Below are 20,873 nucleotides of genomic sequence, written 5' to 3'. Positions count from 1 at the left end.
TTCCAAAACCGATCTTAAAATTCTTGCTGCGTTTGGAAAAGCTGTTAATACTAAGATCTCTTAGAAAGTAGACAAGTGTCAATCTGAAAGGAGAAATACATCAACAAACAGGAGTAAATTTTTCCAAAATCTCGTGAAAGAAGACGCTTGGATTAGAAAAACCCTTGTAATATCCTGTATATAGGTGAGCAATTTTTCGGTGATCCCCCAGAGATATCAATTGGCATACATTTTCATGTCAAGATTATTGTAAACGAGCAATCTCAGGAAAACTGTTTTTTTGCCAATATTTATACAGTCCAAAAAGGCTGCTGATAACCCAACAAATAAGCAAACCCCTCCTTCATAGGGTTATCTGCCTAAAGGATCATTATTAGCAGGTTCTTATCCAATGTAACCAGGAACTGTGCTGCTGAGAAGAAAGTAACAGGCCGGAACCTCAACCCCGGTTGTGGGTGGAGGCCGGCATGACTTTGGTTAGGAGGGAGGGAACAGTATCCGAGGGTGGGGTTTTAGGCCGTGGGGAGGGGTTTATATAGGGTAATCCAGAGGTAAGGCCCCCTTTTTGGCCTGCACTTATCAGGATAGTCCCGCCTATCCTCCCTAGTAGTTGTAGCAGGGTCATGGTGGCTTATGGTGGTTAGGGTGGTTCCTCGAAGTTGGTTTAAAATGTACCTGGGATTCATGGAAATATGGATCCCTTAATTAGTCTGCTTGGGTTAGTGGTCTGTTGATTTGGGGGCACCACCGGCAATGGGATGTCGGGTCACGTTGTTTGTTAGTCAATTATACCCTTACCCCCTTTTGTATTGGTGCTCCTGAGTTGGTGTTCACGGCTGGGAGTAAGTAGGGGGTCAGGGAGAGGTTACTGTTATTATTGTTGGTAATCACCAGATTTATGAGCTTTGAGGACCCCACCCAATATATAAGTTATTTTTGAATTTTGTATTTTGTTAATTAAAAACCTGCTCTGGCCTTTATCCAATTTAGTGTCAGTGTCTTTTCTTTGACCGACGGGGAACCGTGAGAGGAGTTGGGTCCAAAAGGGGTATATATGTGGTAAGATCCCAGAGCATCGACTATATCAAAGTCAAGGCAGCAAATGTATACCGAGCAATCTGTAGCAGATTTTACAGAACAATCATAAAATGCAAAAAAAAATGCTGCAAACAGGTTTTGAAAAAAAACTGCAGCAAAAATACATAAAGAAGCAGCAACAATGCACAAAACCTGCATTTTGAATGCAGAATTTTTACTTCCAAGAGAGCAGGCTTTCGCTACAGAAAAATCCTTTGTCATTCTGTAGGACCCCCATTGTTTAGTTTCGGTCAACCTATAATCTGGTGTTTGTATCAACATGACTTATATTATTACAATATAGATTTTCCACAGATACATAATTCAGTGTCATCATGTACAGAATTTCCTGTAACTCATCTACTAGATATCAGAATGTGTTCATAAAAAGCCTAAACCATTACCCTTAAATCAAGTGCCCATGACAGGTATCTCTAAAAAGTATATGGCAATGCCAGCCACAGTGTTCTCACAAATGTGAGTCAGCCACAGTCCCCCTTAAAAGTGGACTTCTTCCTCATATTTTCTTATGGTAGCCTACAATAAACTATTAAGTCTCATAGATTGGAAGCTATTTCTTTGAATAGAATTAAACATAAAAAAAACCTGAATCGTCTATAGAACCGGGCTCTGTATAAAGGCCTCTTGCTTTCCTTTTTACAGAGACATGTAAAATCTGGCAAACAAATACCAGAAAGTGTACAAAGCACAGATGACTAAATGCATTCTGATGATTGTCCAGCAATTCCAGACCGCTGTGTAGCAAATAAATGCAGAAATATATAGATTTTTGCTCTGAGACAAATATGTTCCTTAAATGTGGTGAAATTATCCACATCTGAGCTGATGACAACGCATGTCCTATATGTTATATAATATTTACGGCTCAGTGGTTAGCACTGCAGTCTTGCAGCGCTGGGGTCCTGGGTTCAAATCCCACCAAGGACACCATCTGCAAGGAGTTTGTATGTTCTCCCCGTGTTTGCGTGGGTTTCCTCCGGGTTCTCCGGTTTCCTCCCACACTCCAAAAGACATACAGATAGGGACTCTAGATTGTGAGCCCCAATGGGGACAGCGTTCCTGATGTATGTAAAGCGCTGCGGAATATGTTAGCGCTATATAAAAATAAAGATTTGATTTGATTTTTTATACAGTGGTCTTCTTGTCACCTATTCAGCCCGTGATGCATGACAGATGCTTTTTTTTTAAGTATTAGGACTGAATCACATACAATAAATAAATACTATTCTCTAAGCCAGGGTTCCTCAAACTGTGGCTTGAGAGCCACATGTAGCATAACGGGGCTGTAATATGTGGCTCGTGGCTGTCTGCCAGCTTGGTGCATTAGCACCAGGTGTACAGCTATTAAGAGAAGATCTCAAGATGGTGACTTTTGTGTGTAGCCCTGCACAAAAGAGCAGATGTCAATAGGGGGAAAATAGGAAAGCCTGGAGCTTGGCATACTGCCTTGGTGTGATTTCAGTGGAAAAACTTTGGCATTATACCAGTAATGAGGGCTCTGGCTGCCAGTAAGATGAGGGTGGCAAGAGCTTGATTTGGCTAGTGACCCTTTAGCAAAGCTGAATGTGGCTTTTGACCCTCTCTCAGAGCTGTATGTGGCTCGTGACCTTTTTATCAGAGCTGGATATGTCTTGAAACTCTCTCTCAGAGCTGATCGTAGTTTGTGACCCTCTTTCAGAGCTGGATGTGGCTCATAACCCTCTCTTAAGGCCACTTCACACATAACGAGATCGCTAACGACATCGTTGCTACGTCACAGTTTCTGTGACGAAACAACGACTTCACCAGCGATCTCGTTATGTTTCACACGTACCAACGATCCGCCCCTTGCTGTGAGATTGTTGGTCGTTGCTGAATGTCCTCGGCCATTTTTTGTTCGTTGGAGTCCTGCTGGGCAGGAGGGATCTGTATGTTTGACACCTACCAACGAGCTCGTTAACGACCTAGATGAGAACTTAAAGTGTGACACGTAGGCGTGTAGTTGCGTCACCTTTTCCGCGCCCCCTCTGCACCGATTGGTTGGCGCTGAGAACAGTAAGCAAACACTCGGGAACGAAGGAGGGATAAATCCGGGTGCAGATGCAGCTTCGATCCGAAGAGCAAGCAAGCAACCGGGAACAAAGTATGAATGAATGGTGGAGTCGCAGATTCTATCCTCAAACAAGACTCAAAAAGGGACAAAGGATGAAGCGATACAAAGTTGCCTTCTAGGCCGGCCGCCTAAGCAGAACTCAGTATTGGCCACCAATCGGAGTGGAGGTGTGTGGAAAAGGCGACGCATATGCACGCCTAGGTGGCTTACAGCGTCAAACACTACGCCCCTATTCGAGGTCAGAATCGTTACATAGCTGCTGTGTGACAGGGTCCCAACGACCAACGAGATCGTTATACAGGTCGCTGCATCGTTACTAAAGTCGTTGGGAAAATGACTGTGCAACATCTCACCAACAATCTCACCAACGATTTAACAACGATCCGGAAACTGTGACGTAGTAACGATCTCGTTAACAATCTCGTTATGTGTGACTGGCCCTTTACAGCTGAATGTGGCTTGCCACTCTCTCTCAGAGCTGAATATGGCTCATGACCCTCTCTGATTAGAAATTGCCTCATGACCTTCTCTGAGCGAAATGTGGCTTGGCACCCTCGCTCAGAGCTGAATGTGGCTTGTAACCCTCTCTCAGCTGAATGTGGCTTGCGATCCTCTCTCAGAGCTTAATATGGCTCACAACCCTCACTCAGAGCTCAATATGGCTTGCAACTCTCTCTAAGCTAAATGTGACTTGCAATCCACTTTCACAGTTAAAGGTGCTTCATGACCCTCTCTCCGAGCTGAATGTGGCTCATGACCCTCTCTCAGAGCTGAATGTGGCTCATGACCGTCTCTCAGAGCTGAATGTGTCTCTCAAGGTCAGAAAGGTTGGGGACCTCAGATCTAAGCTGAGCAATTTGGAAGAATGGATGGTCCTTCTACTATATCGATGTCTACCAGCAGGAACATCTGTAACACAATCATCAGATAATTTACATTAGGAGTCAGGCACCCAGGCATATTATAGCTCTGTTTTCTATAGAATCATGATAGGGCTTCATGATAGGCCTATGAAGCTTTTACTGTGGCACCTGTGATTGTTATTGGTAGTATTTTGGTGCACCCCATTTGAAATTCATTATGAAGCGATTACTGTCCCTCCGTAAGGTTCTAGTTCCATACCAAGGCATTAATGACGCAACAGAAACCATAGATGGACATAATATATATTTGAAGTATTGTGTTGCACAGGGGCCTTCTATAAATAACAAGGAATTTCTTACTATTTATTAGATTGTGGGAGACTTGGTTAATGAAATTCATAGGTTTCAATTAATTTTGTACTGTAAAAAAGTAATGACCGGGTGCTCTATTTTGAGCCATCAGTGACCATATTGCACATTTATTGATCCCTCGCAGGGTCCCCTATCTCTGTGAAATGAAACTGTGGCATGCTTGATAGAACTTTGTCTTTTCAGAGGTAGACTCCCCTAAAATCATCATTCCTAAAAAGTAATATATCTTTACACAAGGAAGCAGATTTATCAGGACTGGTGCTTTAATCTACAAAAAACGTTATTGGAGAAAATTGTGTCTAATTTATTAAAAAGACCACATCATTTAAAGGTAAACCATCACCTGACTCATGGTCCGCAAACCACAGCCGTCATGAATAAGAAGCTGGATACATGATTGCAGCCAGGTATATTTTTCTCTGAAATGCGCTGACATTTTAGAGAAAATATATTTAGATCCAGTTGGGGATTGGTGCAGCGTCACCCCTGGTCGGCTTATCCCAGCACTATTCCAAGGGATTACATTGTTGGAGAGATCTGTTAATCATCAATAGCGGTGCTGGGAGCAGCCATCTGGTGGTGGCACTAGACTAGTCCCCGGACAGATTTTCTAAATATATTATCTGTGAAATGCGAAGAATCATAGAGAAAAATATACCTGGCTGCAATCGTGCAGCCAGCTTCGTATCATGATGCCGCTGGTTTGAGCAACATGAAACAGCTAACAGGTTATCTTTAAATCTTGCACAATATTACTGTCCTAAAGTGAGAAAATAAATGTACAACTCTTATGAGCAGATGCAGATTTGCACAAAAATTAAGCTTAATAGCTGTCTAATCTGTGGGTCACGGCTCGAGCATGGACTGTCCGCAGGTCTCCTGACCTGAACTGGACAACCACAAAGGCAGGAGGAGACCTGTGGACAGTCCGTTCATCACGGTGCATGCTTGGATCTGGACACACAGAGTCTGAATGTTGCATAATAGTTGTTAGCCATTCTCCCTTCTGGTACTTAGATGCCCACTTTTACAAAGTTTGGCCAGCATGGTGTAAGAATCAAAAGCTGTGTTACTACTTGCAGTGCCAAACACTGGTATAAACTCTTTGAGAAATACAGCCCCTCAGAACAACAGAGACAATATGTCAGGACTCATCCATGTAAATGAGTCCGCACTTGAGCAATGTCAACAATCAATGGATTAAAATCATCATTTTTAGCCATGCCAAGAATAAAAAATTTCAGTTGGAATCCATGATTTTTCTGCTAGTTTTAGCATACGACAGATACAGAGATCAATAGATGATAACACTGACTCAGTGAATGGAATCCACATGAAAAGTAAAACTAAGACAACACATAGATATTTTATTAAGTTTGGTCTGAAAACTGCTCTTTTGAGAAATCAGCGGTAAAGAAAAAAAATCAAGAAAGCCAAGATGAAATGCCTCCATGTGTTCAGAGTCACAATTGTCTACAAGATAATACATAAACTGGCAAATAACTGTGCAGTACATCTCTGCCAATAAATCCATTTTCTCCTCAGAAAAGAAACAAAATCAGAAGCAAAATCATGTTGTGCGATTGACATGTACAGCTGACAAGACTGAAACTTCATTTTAGGCTTCCTTCACAGGACCGCGTAAAACACGTGTGTTTCACGGTCCGTGGTGTAGGTACGTATGTGTGTCCGTGTGTGTGTGTTATGTGTGCTGTCCCTGTGTTATCCATCTGACATCCGGATAGCACACGGACAGCATATGCTGGTATACCATACTTACCTGTCCTCAGTGCTGCTGTCTCCAACGCTGCTGGTACTTCCGGGTCTGCGGTGAGTGCAGTGAATATTCATGAACATAATGAGCATGTCAGGAAGCGACAACGTAGGCAAAGACTGCAGTGCTGGAGACAGTAAGTATAATTTTTTTTATTTTTATGTGACACGTGTTTTTTCTATTACAAGTCACACTGATGTCCCACGGACACACGTGCTGCGAGCAGAAAATGTACATGTCGTCATGTGGAGCACATGGACACACATGTGCCCCATATGGTACACGGTCTGTGTGAAAACATGGGCGTGTGCACAAAACCATTAAGTTTAACAGGTCTATGTGTGTCCATGTCCTGGTCATGTCCTGGTATGTGTGGCAACGGACGTCACATGTACCGGAAACATGGATGTGTGAAGGAGGTCTTATTGAGAGGGTGAATCATATGTTCAAGACCAAATACATCAAATAGCACCACACATGTTCTGTACAAGATCCGAGGACTACATTTCCAGGGGGGGGGGGTTTAATATATTCTGCCATGCTATGTCCACAAAAACATTTGGAACTACTTGTATGACAGAAATATTTAAACATTACATTATAGAATTGAAGTATTTGGAGCCTGTGGTGGCCTTGGGTTGTGCATTGTACAGTGGTATTACTCACCCTATGTAACACCATAGAAACCATTTTAATATGTAAAGTCAACTCTTTTGTCATTAATTTAGGCAAATCTCAAAACATGTTTTTGAGATTTCTAACCAAATATAGAAATTTACGCAATATATCTGCAAATCATGACCAGATCATTCCTGAGAGACTTATATGATAAAACATTATCATCAACCTGTTGGAAACTCCCAAGGAAAACATAAAAAATGGTTGCATCTTCCATGGACTAGAAAAGATAAAAAGTGGACAGTCCAATAAAATTCTGAAGGGTCTGGCAACTTTCACTATTTATGTATACAAAAAGTGAAGAAGGATTTGATTATTAGGGAGTACAAAGGGCTCGTGTGTGTTTGTCCGGGATCCTGGCTTTTTTCTGACCTCGGTGATGAGAACTAGACTACATATCAAACGTATCATCTATTTAATGAGTGGGAAAAAAATTATATGGAAAACTGTACAGTATCAGAATCTAAACTAGTAGTATACCAGGAGTGGGACTAGTGAAAGGCACATGCGGAGCATGGAGGATGGCTCCTTTTTCAGCTGCCTTAGCGTACTCATAATAGTTAACGGGACTCTGTCAGCAGGTTTCTGCTATGTAATCTGAAGATAGCATGGTCTAAGGGGTGCTTCACACACAGCGAGCTCGCTGCCGAGATCGCTGCTGAGTCACGCTTTTTGTGACGCAGCAGTGACCTCATTAGCGATCTCGCTGTGTGTGACACTGAGCAGCGATCTGGCCCCTGCTGCGAGATCGCTGCTCGTTACACACAGCCCTGGTTCGTTTTCTTCAAAGGCGCTCTCCCGCTGTGACACACAGATCGCTGTGTGTGACAGCGAGAGAGCGACAAATGAAGCGAGCAGGGAGCAGGAGCCGGTGTCTGACAGCTGAGGTAAGCTTGTAACCAAGATAAACATCGGGTAACCAAGGTGGTTACCCGATATTTACCTTAGTTACCAGCCTCTGCAGCTCTCACGCTGCCTGTGCTGCCGGCTCCGGCTCTCTGCACATGTAGCTGCTGTACACATCGGGTTAATTAACCCGATGTGTACAGCAGCTAGGAGAGCAAGGAGCCAGCGCTAAGCAGTGTGCGCGGCTCCCTGCTCTCTGCACATGTAGCTGCATTACACATCGGGTTAATTAACCCGATGTGTACTGTAGCTAGGAGAGCAAGGAGCCAGCGCTCAGTGTGCGCGGCTCCCTGCTCCCTGCACACACAGCTAAGCGGTGTGCGCTGGTAACTAATGTAAACATCGGGTAACCATACCCGATGTTTACCTTAGTTACCAGTCTCCGCAGCTTCCAGACGGCGGCTCCGTGCAAGCGCAGCGTCGCTTGCATGTCGCTGCTGGCTGGGGGCTGTTCACTGGTCGCTGGTGAGATCTGCCTGTTTGACAGCTCACCAGCGACCATGTAGCGATGCAGCAGCGATCCTGACCAGGTCAGATCGCTGGTCGGATCGCTGCTGCATCGCTAAGTGTGAAGGTACCCTAAGAATTAAAACAGATAATTCAGCCCTGCATCTCTTATCTCATAGTCTGCTTTTGTGTACTTGCAATGTTAGTTTAAGCCTCTTATCTTTATCATTAGTGGGTCTCAGTGGCAGCTGAGTTGTAGTCTGACTCTGCCTCATTCTGTGATTAGCAGCTTCTGTCCATGGAAATGTACACTGAAAAACTGGTGTGGGCGGGGGCAACTCCTAGAGCTCTGCTACATGGAAAAAATAACATCTTTCACTATGTCAGAACAGCTGCAGCCAGTAATCTAAGTGATACATTGTGGAACTCAGGGTCTCTGTCTCTACATTATGCTACTCCTAAGCCCCCGTCACACACAGTGGGATCGCAACCAAGATTGCTGAAACGTCACAGGTTTTGCGACGTATCAGCGAGGTCGATGACAGTGACAAAACAATCAGGACCACTTTTTCTCGTTGGTCTCACGCAGTGCAGCACGCATCGGCGTGTTTGACGGCAGGAGACCAATCAGCGCCCAGCGTCGGACTGGCTACCGGAGGAATCTCCAGTAATGCCAGGCCTGGATTCAGTTATCTGCACTGCACTCCGAAGCTCTCACCTGAGCTCTGGAGTGCAGCCTAGACTGCACCGTGAGCGCCTAGTGATTGATTCCCCGGCGATTGCGGTTCAGTTCATGACAGCTGAAGACATGCCGGGCTGATCTCCGGTGCTCTCACCTGAACTCCGGATTGCACCCCGGCCTGTCCGCAGCTGTTATGAACTGAACCACAATCGCCAGGGAATCAATCACTCGGCGCTCGTAGTGCAATCCTGCAAACTCTGAGATCAGTCCAGGCCGCAGCTGAGAGTTCCGGAGTGCAAAGCAGGTAACTGAATCCAGGCCTGGGCATTACAGGAGATTCCTCCGGTAGCCAGCAGGGAGCCGTCGTTACATGGGTTGCTGATGGCTGGTGGCTGATCTCTGTGGCGATCTGCTTGATTTACGGCTCACCAGCGACCATGTAGCGATGTTCCAGCGATCCCTGCCAGGTCGGATCACTGGTCGGATCGCTGGTGCGTCGCTACGTGTAATGGGACCCTTAGAAGAGGTGGGAAAAAAACCTGCTGACAGATTCCCTTTAAAGGGAATGCATTTACCATTTTTAAAAAGATCTTGCTACCTCACATAATGCATTGTATCACTATTATAGGATTTTCCAAAGTGACAGGTTCCCTTTAAATTAAGATCTTATTTTATTTTTTTTTTAAATGTTTTTTTTTGTCATCAATAGCCTGACCCAAATTCTATCTTTTGTTTAGAAGCCTTTCGGGGCTTCTAATCTGAACATGCTTTAATCTGGACAAAACTCATTGAAAAGAGAGGGGTTAAGTGTTACCTTATATTAAAATCCTGTCTGTGATGATAATGAGACTACTGAAAAATCTTCTCTAATGATCAGAAAGTGTGGGTTTTTAGTATAAGACCCAGAGGACAATGTGAAAATTGTAAGATTTCTGGATTTTTATTTTCTTTTTTTTTGGGGGGGGGTTGTTTTTTTATTTACATGCTAAGATGGAACACTAAAAAAATATAAAAATAAAAAATATACTTTTAAAGGGGTTGTACACTACTCAGATAACCTTCTCAAATTGAATCGAACATCTAGGGCAAGTCAGAGCTGTGGCTGGCCTTGATACATCCGACGGCAGGGAAAGTAAAGCCAGCGCTGTTCCAGTGGGAGGGTGAGTACCGACACCGCTGGAACGTCGCCGGAACGTCGCCGGAACCGGGGGTGAATATAAGTATTGTTATTTTAATGGAGGCAAACATGCTGATTGAAAATAAGTTGTCCGAGTAGTGGACAGCCGCTTTACCATAAAAATCTGATTTAAATAATAAGTAATTTTCAATCTACACATCCCATAAAGGCGATTGCTGCTCAAGAGCTATACCTTTCTTTTTCATATAGAAAAGCATAGCTGGAGGCAACCACTATATGTGCACCCAGTGTTGAGTTTCAGGGAGCATTTTCAAGTTTTCAGAGAGGTATTTAAATAGAAAGCAAGCTCCTCTCTTGCATCTTACATTGTGCGAGAATTGCCATCGAGTCCCTATGGCTCATCAGTTAGGAAAAGATGGTGATAAGCATGCTGGAATTCATAGATAGCTGTCTAATGTCAATTTCTGACGATTCCATTTCTGATGTGTATCTAGGACATTACTGGGCCGCTGCTGCAGTATACGGTAACCTATACTGAAAAGAAGTTCTCTTAACTAAGTATTCTAGTGCCCTAATTGTATATAAGGCAAATAAATCCCAATAATGGTCCAAATCCCAATATTGGAGGACTGATACACGCTGGATCATACTTTACTGAAATTAAAAATAGTACTAAGTAAGAAACTTGGTGACTCCTTCACTGACAAGCAAAAAGGTTCCAATGTTGTGACTTTTTGACTTTCAGGCTCCATACCTCTCTATCCACTACAGCTCCGAAGTAAAGCTGGGTTTACACACTGCAACATCTCAAACGACATCGCTGTAACGTCACCGGTTTTGTGACGCAATAGCAATGTTGTTTGCGATGTTGCAGTGTGTGAAACCTATCAGCGACCCGGCCCCTGCTGTGAAGTTGTAATCGTTACAAATCGTTCAGGACCATTCCTAGGTCCTTTGTTTCCCGCTGTGCAGCATGAAGTTTCAGTGTGTGAAGACTTTGCAGAGACTTTGTTAGCAACTTCCCTTTCAAAAGGCTGCTTATCAACGTCCCCAACAACCAGCTAGGTCGCTCTGCAGGTCCGGATCGCTGTTGAGTTGTTGGCCAGGTTTGCCTGTTTGACAGCTCACCAGCGACTTAGCAGAGACTTAGGCAGGTCGCTATTGCGTCACCAAACCGGTGACGTTACAGCAATGTCCTTTGCGATGTTGCAGTGTGTAAACCCAGCTTAAGACTACCATCTTTTTATAGACAATCAACTTGGCTATCTCATACATAAATTTGACTTGTAACTATTTAGCATATGATTAGTTATGTAGATTATTGTCATGTCTCTGCACTGTTACTGTTTGCTCCTAAAAAAATCTAAATTTTAATTATTATTTTGTTAGTATTTTGTTAATCCACCTTTGGCTTTCCAAACTGCCTCAATCCTTCTGGGCATGCTCTCAATCAGATTTTTGTATCTCTCGATGGGAATCTGAAACCAGGTTCCCAATGTTGGTGCATACTGGTCGACTCACTTGGGTATGTATACAGCTTTTTCTTCAACTCTACCCACAAGTGTTTGATTGTGTTTATGTCTGGGGACTATGGGGGCCAATCCAGCATCTCTACTTTATTATCATTAAATAATTTTTTCACCAATCTCAACGTATACTTCACATCATTGTTCTGCTTGAACACTATATCATTCATTTTATACCCACAGTTCTCAAGTGTACGATGTAACTCGTTTTGTAGGATACTCACATATTGGCTTTCAGCATTGACTGAATTCTTCTGGTCATGCTCTCAATTAGATCCAAGCATCTCTCGACTGAAATCTGATCCCAGGTCTCTTCTACACGTTCCCAATTTTAGTGCATAGTGGTCAACACACTTGGGTATGTATATAGTTTTTTATTCAATTCTACTCAAAAGTGTTCAATTGTGATGAGGTCTGGGGACTGTGGGGGACAATCCAGCAGCTGGACTTCATTGTTATTGAACCACTTCTTCACTAGTCTTAAAGAAGCTTTAGGTCGTTGTCCTGCTGGAACACTAGGTCATCCTTTTCATACCGATAGTACTCAAGCGTACAAAGTTACTTCTCTTGTAGGACACTCACATATAGCTCAGCATTGAGACCACTATCAATCCTGGTCAAGTATCCAGCACCTTTGGCTGTGGAAAAAGCATCATCAGGCTTCCTCCACCGAACTTGACAGATCTTACACTTTCTCAATTTGTTGGCCTCTTTTTCCCTTGTTTCTTCCAGACCCATTTGCCCCCATCAGAGCCTAGATTTTTGGCTTTTGTCTCATTATTCCAAATCACTAGTTTTCCAATCTTCTACTGTCTACTTTTTGTACTTTTTTCAAACTCGAGATGACACATCTTTTGACGATATTGAAGTCAAAGCTTTTTCACCTTTTTTCAGGCCACTCTTCTAAACTTGTATGACATGCATCACATGGTGCTTGCAAATACTTGTGTGATTTAATTATTACGAAGCATACGAGCCACATCCACTACCGTGTGTGTCACACCAGAACTGAGAGAAATTGTGATGAGCCCACTTGTTCACTGCAATATTTTGCGTAACATTCACCTCTTGGCTTTTGAATGGATGGACGGACTTCAATTCATATTCTTCCAATGCCCATGGCACTGATATGTTGTAGTTTGGAACCATTCTTGGCCGAATGATCACTAACAATGAACTGGATGATATGGTTTCACTTTCCTTGAGAAATCTTCATGGCTGCTCCTCGATTCAAACCAGTGACCTTTCACTTGGGAATCAACCTAATAACATGCTGAACTATTAGGAATTGTAAAAACAGGCTGTAATTTGTAGTATACAGGAAGAAACCGATTTTGCACCACCAGGAGCAAAACAGTAACATGACAAGAATCTGTTTAACTAATCATATGATAAATAGTTGGAAGCCAAATTTATTTATAAGATAGCCAAGATGATTGTCTAAAAAATGAAGGTAGTATAACAATAGACACTGTAGTGGATGGTGAGATATGGAGCCAGAAAGTCAAAAATTCAAAACATTGTTACCCTTTTGCTTGTTAGGGTAAACCCCATACATACCAATGGGAGGTGACCACACAAATGCAGTGATATTTTTCACAAGTAGATGGATGTAGTTCACCCCATGTGGATCTGTATTTTATTCATTACATATCTGCTGTCTGATGGGTATTCATTATGATTGATATTATTCTAATAAGTCAAGATCATGGAGAGGTCTGCCACATGGTCAACGGACCAATTCTACTTTTCTATATGACTGGAGATGTTTTCAAAAAATTACAGAAGTTGAAACTGATGACCAAAGGAAAATGTACAATCTGGTATGGTATGTTAAAACATTTTAACCCAGTAATTGAATTAGATGCTTTCAAAGGCTCCCGAGAAAGCAATAAAGGAAAATGGCATTGTATTTATTTTATCCATTTCTTATAATGTAACTAACCTAACTGGAACCCATAAATCCATGTAAGGTAGTTAGCGTTAGTCTGGTTTGGTTGGAAGCCATATCTTAATTTTACCACAATGACTGCTATAAGGATACGCAACCTGTCCCCGTCCCCTTCTGTAATGTTCTGCTCATTGTAACGATGGCTTTATATAAAGACTTTAATTAGAGCTCAATTCATTCTTTTTTCCCCGCATATTTTTGCTCACAGAATACCAAAGACCAACCATAAAACTCTGCCTTCAAGGTCTGCAACATAAAGATGTTATTCCAATATTAGATTAAACAGCAAAGCAATGAGAAGTCCAACCATAAATACAATTAGATTTACATTCATGTGTAATTGAAGAGGACAAAGGCCCCATTGGAAGTGTGGTGTGTGACTCACTCTTATTTGGAGCTGCTAACCATGTTCATATGACACAATCCAAAGGAAAATATTACCTTACACAATAATAAACTGCTTTATGGCCCAGCACTAGCCGGCTCGGTGGACTTAACTGGGCACTCGTTGATGGTGTGCAGGTCAAAAACTATTAGTAAGGTCATCTTAGTAACTCAAAGAATGTGACAATTGTAAAACGAAAACTATGTATTATTTAGCATGATGTTGTTTACTTCCAGCATGGAAATAATCATAAAAGACAGAAAAATCATTTCTCATAAAGCAGATGCGCTGAAACAAAAACCAACTGAGGATGTGGCCATGCATTATGATATTTAACCTAGACAACGCAACAAGACCTAGAGGCACAGTTTTACAATTAAATGGAGAACGGAAAAAAAAACTTATTTGACTTCTCATTAAGAAAGCTCACACCAAGATGACCATTTACGAAGCAGAAAACATGAAAGTGCGGCGGTTTTTCCATTCTTTAGTCTTCTACACGTTTACATTGTAAAGGACAGATCATGTTTTTACAATCAGTAGCTTGGATGATAAATGTTATTTCACAGAGGGTTAATCATGGTCTGTGCCTCATGGCTCATTCAGGAGACAGTTACACTTTGTAGTGCTAAGATATATGGAACAATGAATAAGGGAAAATAGAGATACTTAGCACACAAAAATGCCCAGTTTTATGTGAGCCCAACAGCCAACGGCAAGGCGACCTCTTTTGTTGGGTCACAATCAAACTAATGACTCTTTGGGTTAAAAAACCTACAATTTATGGGCGCACAGGAACCTGCAAATGGAGAATTAAAATCACCTAAGATTGAAAAGCAGGAGTGCTCAATCAGAAGGCATGACCCTGTAATCTAAGAAAAAGACTGATGGCACTTCCTACCTTTCTAATGTGAACAGGTGCAAACTGAACATGTTCATTGTCCCAAATATCTTAGCACTTCAATGTGCAAGTGTCTCCTTTTTTTTACTATGCTTCCTGTTCACTCTTCACCTATTCACATTAGAAAGGTAGGAGGTGCCATCAGTCTTTTCCTTAGATTTCATGGCTCTTTCAGAAGTCCCTTCTTTTAAAGTACAAGAAAACCGGTGAACATTTCATCTGTGCTTTTGATCAAACTTTTAACAGAGTTTCGTCAATGTGTCTGTGTTTACCATCAAAGTTTGGTCAATGTTTCATCAGTTTTTCTCGATTGGAAAAAGAGGTTTCTCAAAGTTTCTCCTATCAAACAATCCATGAAAATTGAACAGCACACCGATGGCACCCCATGTTGTTCGATTCATTCACTGAGCCATAAACTTGTATTGGCAATTTTGATCTGAGAATCAGATTGGAAAAGTGTCTGTGCTTTTGTGCGAACCGATTGGTCTAAGGAGAAAATCGGACATGTAAACTAACCCATGGACTATCATAAGTATGAGTGCTGTCCATGAAAAAACATGAATAGCACTTGTGTGAGAAAAACTGATGTCTCAATTAACCCCTAGGTGTGTACAGCGTATCACTAATTACAAGGGTTGTCTGGTCTAAATCCACAAGTCTGCAGTCACTTTGTGAATCCTCACATTGCATACACTTGTATTGAGCAATGCTATTCCATTTACCGTATTTTTCGGACTATAAGACGCACCGGACTATAAGACGCACCCAGGTTTTAGAGGAGGAAAATAGGAAAATAAAATTTTAAGCAAAAAATGTGGTGATGACACACTGTTATGGGGCGAGGATCTGCTGCTGACACTGTTATGGGAGTAATGTCCCCAAATTCTCTACTAAGGTGCCGCATCCTGGTAATGATCCTCCTGCCTTGTATATACAGTATATGTCCCTCATCCTGCTATATACCGTCATCCTGCCATATGGCCGCATCCTGCTATATACTGGCATATGGCCACATCCTGCTATATAACACATCATGGCATATGGCCCCATCCTGCTATATACCCCCATCCTGCTCATATACCCCCATCCTGCTCATAATATACCCCCATCCTGCTCATATACCCCCCATCCTGCTCATAATATACCCCCATCTTGCTCATATACTCCCATCCTGCTCATATGCCCCCATCCTGCTGATATGCCCCCATCCTGCTCATATGACCCCATCCTGCTCATATGACCCCATCCTGCTCATATGACCCCATCCTGCTCATAATATACCCCCATCCTGTTCATAATATACCCCCATCCTGCTCATATGCCCCCATCCTGCTCATATGACCCCATCCTGCTCATATGATCCCATCCTGCTCATATGACCCCATCCTGCTGATATGACCCCATCCTGCTGATATGACCCCATCCTGCTCATATGACCCCATCCTGCTCATATACCCCCATCCTGCTCATATGACCCCATCCTGCTCATATGACCCCATCCTGCTCATATACCCCCATCCTGCTGATATGCCCCCATCCTGCTCATATGACCCCATCCTGCTCATATGACCCCATCCTGCTCATAATATACCCCCATCTTGGTGTATGGCCGCATCCTGTGGCACATAAAAAAAATAAACGTTCATACTCACCTCACCTTACCTCACTCCCTGCAGCATCGCTCGTCCTCCCGTCTGTATCAGCGGCAGCGCCGCTGAGTGGAGCCATCCCCGTTACCCTGCTGCATCGCGATCATCTCCTGTGTCTGTGCCGGAAGCTGCGTGTGGACACGTGCGCACGGCGATGACGTCATCGCCGTGCGCGCCGCTAGTCTCCACCCAGCTGCTGGCACAGACACAGGAGATGATCGCAATGCAGCAGGGTAACGGGGACGGCTCCACTCAGCGGCACTGCCACTGACACAGACGGGAGGGCGAGCGATGCTGCAGGGAACCAGTGAGTACTGTACACTGATTCACTGTTCCCCGCGCTGATGATGATGCGCGGGGAGCAGTGAATACAGCCGCACATGATCACTCCAGGCCATAGTTGCCAGGGGTAATCATGCGGGCCGGCTGTTTATCCTCCGCCCATCATCCCGCCCACCTGTCAGTGCCTGCTTTAGCGCTGAGGGATGATGGGCGGGGGATGGGCGTGAAATGAGCGGGTCCACGTGGTCACGGCAGGCTGCTACAGCCTGCTCGTGCCCCCGATGACCCGCTCCACCGAAGCACCCTCATTCCCCGCAGCCACATTCAGACCATAAGACGCACCCCCCACTTTCCCCCAACATTTGGGGGAAAAAAGTGCTTCTTATGGTCCGAAAAATACGGTAGTTGGATTCTGGCTGGGAGTCTGTATATCGCATAATTTTGGCCATGTGACCGCCATTGCTCGCTCCGCTCTGACACCGCCGAATCCTCTCAGTGCACAGTGCGTGCAATATGAGGAACCACCAGTCTGCACTCATATAGAAAGACTGCAGACTTGTAGATTTAGACCAGACAACCCCTTTAAGGGAATAGGCACTCTTGTGATTGAATCCCTGATTTTACACTTGGTGCCTAAACCTATTGGAAAGCCATTACGCATCTTCTAGTTTATTAATGGGACAGTGTTATGGAATTAATCTAGTAGGGTTATTTGGATACCTTAGAGCAGTGTCTTTTGGGGATTGTTTGATTGCTTTATTTGGGAAATGACTGTACAGTATTCCTACCAATATGACAGAAGTGGATACCTGAAAAATGTATATTTACAAGTAATACTTTTTTTTTTAGATTGTAGAATGCTATTTATACTACATGTGCACTAACCAGTTTTTCGGCATAAAATATTAATCATCCCTGACAGTCACAACCCTTGCACAGACAAAAGTCATCTTACCATCCAGAAGACACTAAAAATATATTCATGATGTATCATACCTTGTGCTTGAGCTGCAGATGAGTGAGAATATCCCAGTGCTAGAAGAGCCGTCTCTACCAATTGATTGAAAAGGACATCTCTCCGAACCAGTACAAACTCCGCATGTTCTTCCCGATTGTCCATTTGTTCCACCACACAAAAAACAGGCAGCATAAGTCCTGAAAAGAGAAGTGGACACATAACGTAAGACACTTTAATGATGGCCTACTAACATGTCTTTGGGCAACAAACTAAGATCCCTTTATATAGAATATATGTCTTAAGAACCTTCTTCATTAACAATTTTTCATACATGATGGAGTTTCCACAACATTAGAAAAAGAGTAGAGCTACCGTAGGAAATGAGGTAGACAAAAAAAGCAGACTCCAAAGACACGATTGAGGGATGCTGCCCAATTTATGGACTAATAACAATGCTCTTCCTATAAATGTATTGGGTCTATCAGTTAGACACTATCCATTGGACTGATTATGTTGTAGGTGTTTGGATCCGGGGACGATTTCCGTTTTGAAAACTTGTAGGACCAAAGTGCTTTGCACACATTAAACAAAACCAGAAGAGGCGCTGAAGAGCCAGAGAACCCTACCACCAATATGGTTTTAGGGGTGGAAGTGGTCAACACTTACTGTTGCTAATGTTTTCACAGTCTAAATTCAGCATCATACATCTATGGCGTGTGGAAGGGAACCAGAGTACCAGGAAGGAACCCATAGAAACATAATGAGAATATACAAACTCCATGCAGATGTTGCACTTGATCAGACCCAGATCACCAGCATTGCTCAGCTTCCGTATAATGCTTACCACTGAGCCACCATGCTACATAAAATAGGAATGCTAGAGATCGGATGTAATGGGGTAACTGTCCATTAGATACAGTAGCTATCATGGTGAAGTCCAGGGGCATGCCCGACAACATTGGCAACTAAAAGAGTTTTTCCAACCTATAAAAATGGGACAGGACATTCCTCTGCCACATCCGCATTCTGTGACATCTGACTTGAACCACAATAAAACTGCTATGTCCTCTGTTTAATTTCATTAGAATTAGTAGTGAAGAAATTAAGAAGATTTACAACACCACTGACCAATCAGATTGCTGTCCTTACTTTTTAGAAAACTTTTTGTAAATGAAAGTTTCAGTGATACCGTGTTTCCTCCAAATTAAAACCTACCCCAAAAATAATCCCTAGCATGATCTTTCAGGACTTTTAGAGTATGCTTGAAATATAAGACCTACTCCAAAAATAAGCCCTAGTTACATTCAAGGCCAATTTCTCAGGGCCTCTAATCTCTTAGGGACCCTAGCAGTTGTATTCCGAGGTTAAGCTTGTTTAAGGACCCTTGCTGACTTCATAGTCATGTGGCATGATGTAATCAAAGGTCTCTTAATTGCAGGAGTCTAAAAGAACTGAAAAGGAGACAGGCTTATATACAGGACTGCCTGTAGGGGGACCGGAGGGCAAACGGGGCAATTTGAAAGGGCCTCCAATCTATTAGGGACGCCAGCAGTTGTATTCCTAGGTTGCGCTTGTTTCAGGACCTTTGCTGACTACACAGTCATGTCACATGATGTAATCAAAGGTCTCTTAATTGCAGGAGTCTAAAAGAACTGAAAAGGAGACAGGCTTATATACAGGACTGCCTGTAGGGGGACAGGAGGGCAAACGGGGCAATTTGAAAGGGCCTCCAATCTATTAGGGACGCCAGCAGTTGTATTCCTAGGTTGCGCTTGTTTCAGGACCTTTGCTGACTACACAGTCGTGTCACATGATGTAATCAAAGGTCTCTTAATTACAGGAGTCTAAAAGAACTGAACAGGAGACAGGCTTATATACAGGACTGGCTGTAGGGGAACAGGAGGGCAAGCTTGGCAATTTCAAAATCTCCTAGGGGCCCCAGTGTTTATATCCTGATAAGACTGTTTAAGGACCTTTGTGACATCAATGTGATATGTTTTTTTTAGTTCAAGAATAAATGTGGATTTTTGTTCATGGGAAAAATAAACAAGACGTCCCCTGAAAATAAACTAGAGCCCATCTTTCGGAGCATAAAATAATATAAGACCCTGTCTTATTTTCGGAGTAACACATGAGATATGAAACTTCTTCAATTTTTATTTGCACTACTTTTAATAAATATCCCCTAATCAAAGGAAAAATGTAACTTCAGTGTTAATTACTTTATCAATTCTAAGAACTTCAGATAAAACGTAAGTAACAAGCATCTTAAAAAGGTCACGTAGAGAAGACTGTGTAGATTAGAAGGGACCAAATACATGCTACATAAAACTTCCCAGGATTTAACAGCCACTGTTACACCTCCTTGTTCTTCCATCCTCACATCAGCCCTGTTCTCACAGACTATGCGTGTCAAGGCTCCTTATTTTTTATATGCAAGCAATGCTTATTTTATTTCTCATACATAACATAGGAAAATAGGAAGATTCTGCATGACCGTGTCTGGATCCTATTAATGCGTCTCCTCCATGTCTCAGCCTTTTTCTAATAAATCATCTTTTTATATGGACATTTTATTTTCATCTGCAGGAAAGTCATTAGCTGAAAAATAGATGTTACAACCACTTGGCTGCCAGCAAGACTTTCAATGTGCCGCCGACCCCTTTGGCAGCAAAGGAGTTAAGGAAGCTATCATGTTTAATATGGGTTTAGAGCCGAATTAGCTCTATAATGTTGCCTTGTTCCTGAACAATGAAGGCATCATTGTAGTTATTTTTTTTTTTTTTATTTCACTTTATTCTTTTTCATGGTGGCCATTTTTACTGGCCAACAACATACATATGAGGTTTACACGGCAAGCCCTAAAACGTGAAGGGGGAAAAAAGGCTTAATTTTGGCTACTCATTACGCATACGATTTAAATTAAAAGGGGAGGATTACAGAAATAAGCATTCATCCTTGTATATACTTTTGCTAATTAATATATGTGGTTCACCATTATGGCAAGTGGCTCAAAAAGACTCGGTGTCCGGCTGCACAGTAAACTCTAGCACCAAATAAAACAAAATTGTGATATTGGCATACGACCCTCTTAATTGGGTTTCATAAACTTTTTAACTGTGGACTTTACATAGAAGCTACTATTGTCCTAGATGTGCCAATGTTTGAAGA

At 42.7% G+C, this 20,873-nt stretch overlaps 1 protein-coding gene across 2 annotated transcripts in view; it reads right to left on the bottom strand.

The window, feature by feature from the left end:
* SATB2 (SATB homeobox 2) overlaps nt 1-20,873 on the bottom strand; it is a 288,524-nt gene that overhangs the window by 206,702 nt on the left and 60,949 nt on the right. For both annotated transcript variants that reach the window (XM_075318964.1, XM_075318965.1), the window contains exon 3: nt 17,741-17,899. In XM_075318964.1, the coding sequence (XP_075175079.1) occupies nt 17,741-17,899 (159 nt within the window). The remainder of the gene's footprint in view (nt 1-17,740; nt 17,900-20,873) is intronic.

The sequence above is a fragment of the Anomaloglossus baeobatrachus genome, chromosome 7 (assembly GCF_048569485.1).
Source record: "Anomaloglossus baeobatrachus isolate aAnoBae1 chromosome 7, aAnoBae1.hap1, whole genome shotgun sequence".
NCBI lineage: Eukaryota > Metazoa > Chordata > Amphibia > Anura > Aromobatidae > Anomaloglossus > Anomaloglossus baeobatrachus.
Note: the sequence above shows the minus strand (reverse complement) of the source record. Positions and strands in the feature narration are given on the sequence as shown.